The sequence below is a fragment of the Dromaius novaehollandiae genome, chromosome 29, assembly GCF_036370855.1.
Source record: "Dromaius novaehollandiae isolate bDroNov1 chromosome 29, bDroNov1.hap1, whole genome shotgun sequence".
Lineage (NCBI taxonomy): Eukaryota > Metazoa > Chordata > Aves > Casuariiformes > Dromaiidae > Dromaius > Dromaius novaehollandiae.
Window position 1 is genome coordinate 1864322 of NC_088126.1, and position 12345 is coordinate 1876666.

General features: G+C 47.2%; 1 protein-coding gene across 1 annotated transcript in view; it reads right to left on the reverse strand.

The window, feature by feature from the left end:
• The window catches only part of SMG5 (SMG5 nonsense mediated mRNA decay factor), a 30953-nt gene that overhangs the window by 15317 nt on the left and 3291 nt on the right, over window positions 1-12345 (reverse strand). The window contains exons 2-9 of the mRNA XM_064499093.1: window positions 8829-8927; window positions 8111-8234; window positions 7279-7435; window positions 4597-4686; window positions 3196-3285; window positions 2185-2263; window positions 1465-1590; window positions 901-969 (exon numbers count right to left, since the gene is read on the reverse strand). Of these exons, the coding sequence (XP_064355163.1) occupies window positions 901-969; window positions 1465-1590; window positions 2185-2263; window positions 3196-3285; window positions 4597-4686; window positions 7279-7435; window positions 8111-8234; window positions 8829-8927 (834 nt within the window). The remainder of the gene's footprint in view (window positions 1-900; window positions 970-1464; window positions 1591-2184; window positions 2264-3195; window positions 3286-4596; window positions 4687-7278; window positions 7436-8110; window positions 8235-8828; window positions 8928-12345) is intronic.

A 12345-nucleotide genomic window follows, 5' to 3' on the forward strand; every position in this document is an offset into this window, starting at 1 on the left:
TAAGCCTGTTCCCAGAGGCGCACAGCAAAAGGAAGAGAAGCTATGGGCACAAGTCACAGAAAGAACAGATGAGATGCAAGGAAAAAAGATTCCACAGTGAGGGTGGTCAAACACTGCAAGAGAAACCAGAGAGGTGGGGAATCTCTGTCCTCGCGCATATTCAAAACTCAACTGGGTGAGGCTCTGAGCAACCTGATCCAACTTCGAATTTGAATCCAGCTTCAAAACAGGCCCTGCTTTGGGGGAGGACTGGACCAGGTGACCTCCAGAAGTTCCTTTCAAGCTAAATTATTCTATGATGGATTTAATTTCAGCCTCTAAAATACCTACTCTATCTCAAGCAGTAAGAGGTTAATTTAGAACCACCTGAAAACCTCCCAGCAGAGACAGAGAAAATCCAGGAAAAGCCACACAGCTGTACAAAGCTTTCCATTTATTCCAACACAAACAGGTTATGTTATTCGTTCCTCTGAACAAGGTATTTGGTTACAGGTTTCTGAGTGCAATGAACTGCTCTGCACACGTGCAGATGGTGACTCTTTGTAGTCGAATCAGCCTAAATCTGGCGCTTGCCAGGAGAAAGCATTTGATGACTGAAAAAGGCATTAGAACACACCAAAGGCATGGTACAGAGCACAGACGAGCTCGGCGGCTCAGGACTCAACTACTGGCTCAATTTACCTAGAGTCACAAAGTATTTAACCCTTTGGTATTTCAACTTCCCTTGAAAGATGATCATCTTCGCTCTCACTGCAAGGTTAGAAGGCTTTACGAGGCTTGGATTTTTTGGCAGAAAGCCTCAGCACAGACACTGTTATCCTGCAGGGAACAATCTCTTCCACTTCTAAATACTTGCTACTGTGAGTTATCAATAGAAGATATAATCTGTCGTAACCTTACCTGCTCTTCGGCTGTAAAAGGCTCTGCAGGTACATAAAGCTCACCAGCAACCTCTTAATGTCTTTGCACCTAAAAAAATTAAGGAGAAAACACTGTAAAGCAGGTATCCCATCACAGAAATGGGAGAGGCTAACACAGCTCTATTAACAGGTGAATCAGGTCTCAATTGATATCTACATTTTGAGGAAATAGGAGAAGTCAGTTTATATGCTTCTACTTTCCACCAATATATCTCAGCCCTCATCTACAGGCACCAGCTCAAGTGGAGGGTGAGAAACTCCTCGCCTCAACCTCTACACCTATCCAGCCTTTAGCTTCTCTCCTGAGACCATGACCTAAGAGACCAAGAATGGGATCTACACTGGGGCAGTTTAAAAGAAAGAGGGGGGAAAAAATAAAAGAAGAAAAAAAAAAAGAAAAAGCTCTCAAATTCTGGGAACCCTCACTGCCTTGAAAGGGCCAGGTGCCTGCTGCCCGGAATGACACCGCCCTCTCCCAGAGGAGGACACCGATAGCATTGCAAACTCTCAGCCTGTATCGCTTCCCTTTTCTTTGGGCTCTTACCGTTTCTTGCTTGGAGACAACTTCCTGGTTTCACATTTCTTCAACTGGTGATACATTTTGGCTGCTTTGTCATACAGCCGCTTCAGGTTCCCATAGGCACCTTCAAAGGACACTTCAGACTGGATGCTGAGATACCAAAACAGAACACATCAAAAGTTACTTTGCCACAAGGCTGCTCACGTGTTATGGCTTTACTTCACTAGAAAGATATTCAGGCATATAAATACAAAGACAGGTACCTAGCGCTTTTGTTTGAACATGCTGGGGTACTTAACTCCCCTTGATGTCTGCAAACCCCCTCCAAGCTGCACTGCAGCTCCATCTGCAATGTTTACACACCTTTAGAAATCTGTGCCTTAAGGCCACGTTCAGATAACTGAATTCCACCCACCTCACCGTGCTGAGTGCCTCACACAGCACCACCACTCCCCTTCAGACCTGGCTCTCTCTACCCCGGGCACAGGGTCGCAGGTGGAAGCCTGCCCTCCGGCTGCAGTCCTGCATGTTTGTTTAGCGACCAGCACGAGGATCTGGTTTGACCAGGGCTCACTCTTACTATCGGTCCTGCTCAAGGGTGAAATACCCCCCTCCTTCCCCGTCCCCCTGAAACTCATCCACTGAAAAAGTCACAAGCCCGAAGTAATGCAGAAAATCTGGCAACAGCAACCACAGCGCACTGATTCCTTGCCCAGAAAAAAGAAGATCCTCACAGGCACTCACCAGCGTAAGTAGCAATAGGTAGCTTCCACGTTGTAATATTTGCTCCCCGCCAACGTCCCCAGCTGGTTAAAGGGCATGCCTGCGAGGAAAGAGAGGGGCAAGGGAATCAATTTGCAATTCCCCAGTTCTCCCCGCTAGAAAGCGAATCCCTTCCTTCTCACTACATTTCCATATGGGAGGGAAGCCGAGTGGCACAAACAATAGTATAACTGCAGACCAAAAGTCTGGACTACCTGATCCTTTAGCCACTTAGCTTTTTCTCCCTGTTTTACAGTGTTTTTAGATCTTCCCCAGCTTCCTGCTGGTTGTCTGCAGAAGAAAGCAGAGCAAACAGTTCTGTCTCGTCCTCTCCATTAATAAGCACATGGCCTTGACCCCAATATGTTGCATTTCTCTTGACATGGACAACATCTTATCAGCATTCAAGTGCTCTGTCCCAGCCAACCATGCTACGTAAACGTTGGTCAGTTACTGGTATTTGGGATCAGCCACAGCAAACAAGTCGGAAGAGCCTCGCAAAGACAGGGCAAAGAAAACATCCTTCTGGAACTGCTTCCTTTTTAAGATAAGATAGGCACTCAACTCTTGCCACAGCGTGCTTCCATAAAGTAATCACTTGAAGCAGAAAGAAGCACGTGAGCAATTTGTTGTTGTTGCTCTTGTCAGAGCAAGGGGATGAGCAGTAATGTTCTGCTTCCAGCAAGGGACAGCTGGATCTTCCCTGAGCCAGACAAACATGATTTTACCCCATTCATGGAAGTTTAAGCCTCTCCGAATTAATCAGATGAGTAAGTTGACGTCATTTGAGAAGACCACCTTCACTTTAACTCCCCTCTTTGGCTTGCCTGCCAAAGAGAGATTCTACTAGAAGAAACTAGTTTTAACCGGGGAATAAAACCACTCTCCTCTCAGCAACCAGATGTAAACCTAAATAGAGCAGTGTCACAGAGCATTGCTTTTAGGTTATGGCAGCATGACTTGAACGATGAAAATTCACGGCAACTCACTCACCAATTTGTGGTGCAACAGAAAGGGCTTGATAGTAAAATCGCTCAGCCAGCAACTCTGTGTCCACACCTGCCAGTTCATTCTGATAGCGAGCTGAAAGAAAAACCACACACTGCACATCAGAAATCAAAAGCCACTGCCTTTTCTTCCCTTCTGCAGAGAAGCATGGTTTCCTTACAGATTAAAAATACCACAAACCTAGAAATACTGGCCAAGTCAACAAATCCATCAAATAAGAACTGCTCTTGGCAAAACACAGCAATGTACAGGGCTTGCCAGGACAGTCTGCAACACTTCTATTTTAACTGCACTGTCCTGCACATCACAATCCCTGCCATTCCAGGCAAAGGGGACATCTCTCAACACTTGTGGCAGCACGTAAGCAAAAGGAATAAGAGCTACTGCTCCACGTGTTAAGTGCTGATTCATTCATCCTTGGAATAACTCAGTGTTGTGCTCCATTTTCCAGCACCCCAAACAGACCATATTCTACTACAGCAGAGTGTGAAATCTAAAGTCGGCTGACTTAATAAAATGCCTGGTGTCTAGACTGGACCGTATCAGTCATTATCCTTTTGGATAACAGTAGGCATCTTGAAAACCTTAGGTGAAAGGACTGCAAAGAGGGGAGCACATTTTTCTCCCACCAGTCAGATAAGTCGTTCTTACTGCCCCCATATGACACTCTTTGCAATGCATTCTTAGGCTGATTCGTGCACAACGACAATGCCAAAATAGCTTTCAAGAATTTGAAGGCTGCTGCGTGTCAAGCACATTTACCCATGCCACACTTCAAATAGCTGTTTTTCACACAGTTACATGTTTTCTCACTGCCTTCACACCCACATGTTCACAATCAAGCAAGGAGCTGACACACTTAGGAGGTCGTGACTGTGGGGTAGACACATCTGCTATATAAAGGATGACACACAGAGCCAGACACTCACAAAGAACCTGGGGCTTTGCAGTGGCCTATCATTCCGGATCAGTTAACAATATTGCTTAACAAATCCGATTTTCATTCATGCTCACGCTGGTGACAGCGGCTCTGTAAGGCAACCTTAAAGCAAATCTGAGCTGAGAAGTCACCCCGCTTCGAGCTTCCTTTGCACTGTCCAAGCAACATAAATAAAGTCGAGGCTTCCATTCTTACACAGCCACAGATTCAGTTGTTTGCCAATAGCAAACTCATCTACTGGCACTAAAACACAGCTTCTGCAATCTGCAGCAGCTCACTTATCCGTGAGGCTTTCACCTTAAACCAGTCATTGACAAATGGGTCCAAGAGAAAACAGCATCTGCAAGCAACTATGGCAGCTGACTAACAATCACAGAATCAGCACACTGTACAGGCACCATCTTTTCTGCATTAAAGGTTGCCCTGAAAGATGACGCTGTTCTTACCTAGATCTCCCAGATAAACCAGACATCTGTGACATGCCATCTGTGCCCACTCCATCTCCTTCTCCGATGCAGACACAGGTTTCTTGCAGCCTACATGAGAAATGCAAAAATCACATACACCATTGGATAAAGGCAGCTGGAAAGACACACGAGCAGCCTACGCCTCTGCCCGAGACACCCAACATTTCAGCGGGTGAAAACAAAGATCACATGTTCAGACCACAGCGTTGGCTGCTGTCTGTGACATCTTATAGACCCTTGCTGTCAAAACGTGGAAAACGCACGTTGACACAGACTCCTCCTCCAGCTCCCTGCTGATGAGGGGCAGCGCATGTCACCGCATCACTGACAGTCACCGAAATGACTGTCACTCAGTTTGACTGCGAGGTATGCCACAGAGAGCTGCCTCCATGTGCACTCAGACGAGAGGACAGAGGCCAATTCCTGTCTACAAGCCACGTGATCGTGTTAACACAGCATCGAGCACAAGCTAACAAGGCCTGTTGAGAGGCTGATGTTGTTAGCATGGCTAACGAGGCCTTTGGATAGGGGCTGGCGCAAATCCCCGGGAGCCGGAACAAAGGCTGGGCACGCTGCACCTGGCAGCGACGTTCAGCGTGGACGGACCCTCCCCGACACCGAGGATGGAATCGGCCCGTTTGCATCAAGACTGAGGTTTGGATTCGGTGCTGAATGACCTCCAGGCTGGCCAGCCAGAAAGGGAGGAGGGGAAGTAAAGCAAGGAAAAAGCAGGAAGGGAAATCTGGGCTGGAGATAGGGCATCTGCAGTCAGGCAGGGACAATCACCGCCAGAAAAAAAGCAGCTCAGTGGAAAGCAGCAAAAGCTACAGGAGAAGGCTCCAGCCAGCTGTTCTGACTAACTTGAGCCATCAAACATGACTCAATTCCTGGGAGGGGCTGCCCCTGGCAAGACACCGTCCCACTCCCCAGCCCACCTGCTCCTCAGCCAGAGGGGCAGCGGTTCAGCTGGAGCTGGGGAGGAAGTCTACCGCGCCCGCCGTCTCCCTCCGGAGAGCACTGACTGCCACGGGGCAGACCAGTGTCACGGCTTAGAGCGCCCAGCCTAGGTTCGGCCTTCCTGTTCCCAAGGCCTCCCACCTTCTGCAGGAGAAAAATCCCTCAAGCAGAAATCCCAGAGGAAGATATTTTTGAGAAGACCGGTCCAGCCTGCAGTCTGACTTGCTTCCCTCTTGGCTTAGTTTAAAAGGGTGGAAATGAAATCTGAAGGATTAAGCGACCAGTGAGGAATGGTTCCCAGTTACTAAGAGGCATCGCATGAGTCACACTATACTGACACACCGCCTCCGAGCTGTGCCCGCAGACACGGCGGGATCTACCCTCCCTCCCTATTTTGCTTTGAAGCCTCCTGTGCCCATTTACATAACCATAAAGTTATGTCCACCCTAATTTGTATTTCATATGCGATTCTTCCACATACATCATTTCCGGATATGCAAGGTTTCATCTTTAATGTCCAGTTACAAATTCCTCTGCTGCATCATTTTAATTACAAGAGCCCCAACAAATTAAGAAATCTGAGGAAGGGGAATCTTTTAAATGCAATCACATAGCACAGAGTACAAACCCAGCTGGAATGTGCGTTTTGAGCATTTACTAATTCTGCAGTACCAAGCTACATTTCTCAAAGCAACAGTTGCCAGGGACATCTGCCTTTTAAAATGACATTTCAAAGCTGATCATGACACAATCATCTCCCAGAAGCTAAGAATAGGATACCAGCAACTAAAATGTTCTATTACTAAAGACATACTAACTTCTTTTATTCCAATTTCTGTGTCATCTTCCCCCTGCCAGCTTTAAAAATGTCAATTAAACCCTCGCTAATACAGTTCACAAAAAATACTGAGGCTCCATTTCTCAGCTGGATCCACCTGACGGAAATACGTGCCTTGAAGATACGGAGCACAACACAGGAGCAAAGACGAGCGCCTTATTACAAGATAATCTAGGATGCGAATGCATACCCAGCCTAGAGCTGCTTCACGACTGCTGCCTGTAAACACTCTTCCTCCTCTTCCCCAAGAGGTAAGATACCTCACATTACCCGGCATCTAAGGGCACGCACAGAGGCAGTTACCTGAGACAGCCAACATATAGCAGCTTACTGTGTTACAGTAGCTTCTTTAGGTTCTCAGTCCAAGAGTCAATGGCAGTTTCAAAGCTTTATGTAGCATGTGCACAAGTGGGAAGTACGTAAAAGAAGTACAGACAGAGAGGGGACCAGGAGCAGGAACAATATCTTACATCTAAGTGAATAAGGTGTTCTGACAAAGTCTGCTGATTTCTAGAACCTCTTCCCACCAACACCGTGTTGTCTTCTTCTATCTATTAAAACAATCTGTACAGCTGGAGGAACTCTTCCAAAATTGCATAAGAGTCTGCCATCACCAAACATTTAGTAAAAGATTTTCTACAAGCGCTTTCTGACACATGTTCCAACCCTTCCTGCTTCCCTAGTTCAGTACAGATATTGGGGGGAGGAAAGCCATGGAAAAGAGAACAGGGCAGACAGGTTGTTCTAAACAGATAATGGGCTAATCAGAAAAAAAGTTAATCCCTCGAATGCTAAACCGAAGAGGGGCTGGCAGAAGGGGAAGCCACCTGTCTGGGATTCAGGAGCCCGACAGGCCGGACACTAACCTATGAGGGGGTCCGTCACGTGAGTCCAGTCAATGCAGCACTGCAGCTCCAGCTGATAGTGAGACTGAATGTAGAGGAGAAGGTGCTGGTAAAATCCTATGCCAGCGATTAAGTGAGTCCGGTACGCGCACTCCAGAGTACTACGGCTGTGAATGTGCTGGAGGGAGAAGCGAGAACGTGTTAATGCAATCCACGTAACTTTTTAGGTTGGCAACCCGAGTTATACCCAGGCATGCAGCAAGACAGCAGGCATCTCAGCTGTAATTGTTTTTCTGCAGTTCTGTACCTCCTCTTGCTCAAAGATGTTGTATCTAGTGGTATTTACTAAGGGTCAATATCAAGGAGAAGCACTTGCGGCAATGAAGAATAAAAGATTAACACATCTGGTTAGAGCACACCTTAATTACATTCAGACAACCAGATCACCAGGACAGAGTTCAGAGCATTAGAAAATACAACTAAATGTGAGTGTCTTGAGTATTTTCCAGTGATCGACTCTAGAAAAACTAATCAGCACTGACAAAGCCCCTTAAGACTATCACTGGCACTCACTTTACATTGAGATATGCCTATTTTGAAGGCGGGAAGACAAAAACTAAGTAAACAAAGCTGAAATATCCTCTGCACTTGCAACTCTCTGGGGAGATCATTAGAAGTTACCTGCCCACAGCTAGACAGAAAGCGTATGTCAGCTCCATGATTAAAATTCAGGAGTGCCTGGCTTCCTGCCCTGCGTTCAAACCACAACTTCTCCAGGCAAACAAAGCATTTAATTTGGTCTGACCCATTGCATGGCCGGAGACCTCCTCATGCAGCAGCCACAGATACCTGCCTTTTTATTTGTTTTAATGAGCTGGATAACTTCATAGTAAACTTTTCTCCAGAGCAGTTCTTCTGCTTTTCGCCCATAATCCACTGGATGCAAGAACATCAGCTTCACACACAGCTCCCGCAGCCTGGGACAGAGCGGAGAATGCACATTTAGCTACAGCAGCTTCAAATACAGCTGCCGCTACATGAGCGGGGAAGAGGAAAATCTGAATCGATTCCTATGGATGAGCTAGGCCATCTGGGGATGGTGCAGCTTGTGTCACTCCCACACAGCAGCAGCTGGGAAAGCCACACACTCGATCGGTTATCTTGCCTCAGTTGGCCATCGGTAGCTTTCGAAATCGCAGTAATGTCATAAATTGTCTATGACCACAGATAAAAGAAACCCACCACCCTTTCTAGGCACCCCCAAAACCTGATAAAAGATTTCATGCACATATAGGAAGTTTCTTCACCATATAGGTATTTTAAGATAATTAGAAGGAAGTCATTAGCCAACACGAAGATGACTTATTGGTACTACGACGGCACTAAGGAAAGCCTCCAGCCATGCACCCGGCCTCTACAACTAGGTGCATTCAATTACAGACCCAAAGTATGGCCTCTGCTCTAAAAACCTGGAGGAATCCCTGGTCAACGGGTATGACTACTGATGTGTGAATTCACACACATTTTTTTCCTGGTCAAATATAAAAAATAAATCCTCTGCCCAAACTTACTTGTTCCTCAAGCTGATGTTCTCTGGCTTGAACACTTCTTGATACGCCGCCTTATTGCCAAGGATGAGATCCAGCCGATGAACAGCCTCTACCACTGCCCTGCAAGGTAACACAGAAAGAAGAGTTTCAGAACGGCCGGTTATCTGGGAGTATTTTAGGAGATCTAGATCTCTGTGCAGAACCATACCAGCCTAGTTAACTCTGTTATTAATGAGCTGCACTATACCACAAACACAATATTCATCGATTTCCTTTCTGCACACTATTTTGAAAAGCTTAGGGAAAGAAGAAAAAAAACCAGAGTTATATATACTAATATTTCTGCTTCAAATCAGCCATTATCACTATCTGTGTGGTTAAAAATGCCAATTATTTCTACAGTTAAAAAAAAAAGTCAGAAGTGTCTTTGGACATAATAGTAACCTTTAACCTCTGCAATTAAAACATATTATACATACACAAATACAGGTTATTTAGATATAGTAAACTGTATGATTAAAGAATGGATTTGTTTCTAATGATTACTGTGTTGGTAGGACAAGGGTCAAAAGTCCACCATTTCCTGCTCCCTCACCAACTCGCCTACGAAAGAAGGCAACTCGCTTCATTTCCATCTGTCACAGCTTCCTGATCTTTGTTAGAGCGATTCATTGATTAAAGCTCTTAGAGATCTCTGGATGAGGATGACACGGACACACAAAAACACTCTAAAATACCAAATTTATTAAGAGTTCCCCCACACACTCCCCAAGCCGGCTAAAAGACAGACCAAGCAACTTCCGAGTGTCTGAGCAAAAACCACGTTTGTGAGTCACTGCCCGAGACTCTCCAGTCTCCCGGAGGAGGAATGCCACCGTGTGTAAAACCTCAAGTACGCAACAGTTGGAAGCTATGAACAAAGCAGGCTACGATTCCAGGACACCGCCGTGAAATAAAATCAGGGACTTGCAGAAGCATTAGCACTGACAGAGAGTGCACCCATCAATAGCTCAAGGACAGTTCAATAAAGCAAAAAATCGAAAAGCCACGTTATACCCTCTCTACCAAGGGAGATCATCTCCAAACCTCTGCCTTTGTTGAGCCTTATTTGATGTCACTGCACCGACTCTTGAAATTAGCTTTCCCCAGCTCTTGGCTCTACACGCTCCTCTTTAAGGAACGTGTCCTCCAAGCCATCCCCAGCCATTAGCTGCTCTTGTTTTCCCCATCAACTTTGCATCCCTCATTTGCTCTTATACCTTTACCGTTCCTCCTGCTGAGTGCCACACACTGAACGAGATGAAGACAAGCAAGAAGCCTCGTAAATACCGAATGAGACGGACCTGATCAGAGCAAACCTCTGCAAAGCAGAGCCGTTAGATGCTCCCAGCAGCCTCCCCCACAGAAACCTCCACCGCTTGCAGAAAGCAAACTTCCTCGTCACGCTCGGAGCACTGTGCAACGCCTGAAACTTCCCAGACCGTCTCGGCATGCACAAGTGGTCACCAGATTGCGTACAGGACACTCGCACGGGCACTTGCAAGCACGAGCATGCAAAACCAGATGCTGCCGCCTTGAAAATGACAGATCTCACTGTGAAGTAACCGACGGTTTCAGACGCCAGCCCCTCACTCGCGAGGCAGGTCTCCTTCCCCAAGCCACCACGCCAAAAGGAGTCTCACCCAGAGAAGAAAAGCAGAACATTCAGGAGCTCAAGGGGACAAAATGAGCCATCTCATGACAAGTCTCAGGAAACCCTTCATCCAAGACTAACTGAAAACCTCTCACTGGTTTTCAGTAAACCACAGAACCTGACAGAGGAAGAGGAGCGTGAGGAAGAGGATAACCTTACACAATGGTTTGGGAGATCGAAACACCACAGAGTTGAACCAACTTCTTCCTAAATAATCGTGAAAACCAAGTATAGAGTGAGAATCACACACAGGAGTCTGCTACAAACCTTGATATCCACAGCAACACCTGCTCCCTAGCATCCTTCTCAGGGGGCCTGAAGGTCCTTTGCAAACTCTATCCAACAACCTCGTACCCTCCAAAAGCAAGTAAAATGCTTTCTTGCATGTAAAAGGAACTAACTGTAAAGTGTCAGTGCACACTCACAGCATACTGGTGGAGAAAAAAAAGAAAAGATCACACATACATCTCACTTCCCCAAAACAGATCTCACTAAAGCAGCAGGCAACGGACGTTTCTTCGCTGCAACCTGTGATTACCGTCCTGTCGCTGCAGCTCCCAAAGACCCTCTGCAGCAAGCGCTGCAGCAGGAAGCAGCGTGGCTTGCAGCGAGCTGCCGCTTCCTAGGCAGAAGGGTGACCAGAAGAAAAAGGAACTGCTGATTCATTTGACTCCCAAAGAGAAGTGCAGGAAATCTGTGAGCTTCAATTCCCCAAACAGGTAGTCCCTGCATCTCCAAAGTAGTTTTAAAAATGTTCTCTCTGTGCTCCAAATCAGCAGCTGCAGTGCGGCTGGTGCAAGCTCTGACATCTCAAGTGGGAAATGATTTCACGGTGACTACAAGCACTAGACACCTGCATCCAAGGACACGGCCAGCCCTTAGGATGGGCACCAGCACACGCAGGCATGAACCTGGGTACACATCCTCGAGCACAAGCTGACTGTAGCCGAAGGCCCCACACCGGCCCCTTCTCCTGACATTTATTACATTCAGTTCCCTTTATGGGCACAAGGTCCAAGTTCCCTCACTGCTCGGTAGTATCAAACAAGACTCTATTTTTTAATATCTAGAAGAGTGTCAAAAAGTCTCACCTAAGGATCTGGTTGAGTTCAGCAGCAACAGAAACGCGTCTCGATACTGCCCAATGTGACACCATGAAATGACATGAATTACTCAAAAGGCGGTTGCCAGAGCCCCTCTCTGGGAGTCAAGCAAACAGACAGCTACTCGGCTGCCAGCGCTGTCAGCGGGCAAGAAACGCGATGGAGCAGTTGAGGACCACGTCTTGTCACACGCGCCAGGGCTCAGACGCCTGCCAAACGTGGAGTACGGGAAAGTTTCCTTCCAGGGACGATCTCAGCGGGACCTTGGAGGGTATTTCACCTTCCCCTCCAGCACAGGGCGGGAGGCATCCCAAAGGGCACCTCCCACACAACACCGCTTCCTACAACAGCCAGGGACGGTGCTTGGAGACACTGGTCCTTTCTGTTACTTTTTATGGGTTCATAAAGAAACAGAGGGTTGGTGACCTGAAAGCCACAGGGCGGCAAGATTTATCTTTGAGGACGCGGGCTGCTGAGCCGCAAGGCACAAGGCAGACCCCACGCTCGAAGGTCTCAACAGCGCGAGCTCCAGGCTGCTGCTGGGGGAAGCGGGGGCCGCTGCGAAGACGACGCTGTGACAACCAGCAAAGAGCTGCAGGGATCCCTCGCTGGGGGCAGTGAGGAAAGGGGCCGCGACGAGGATACAACAGGACAGGAGACGGGCTCACTTCGAAAAGTTCGGGAATACCGATGCAGGAGAGGCAGACCGCGCGCTGCTTAAAATGCAGCTTAGCAGTTTGGG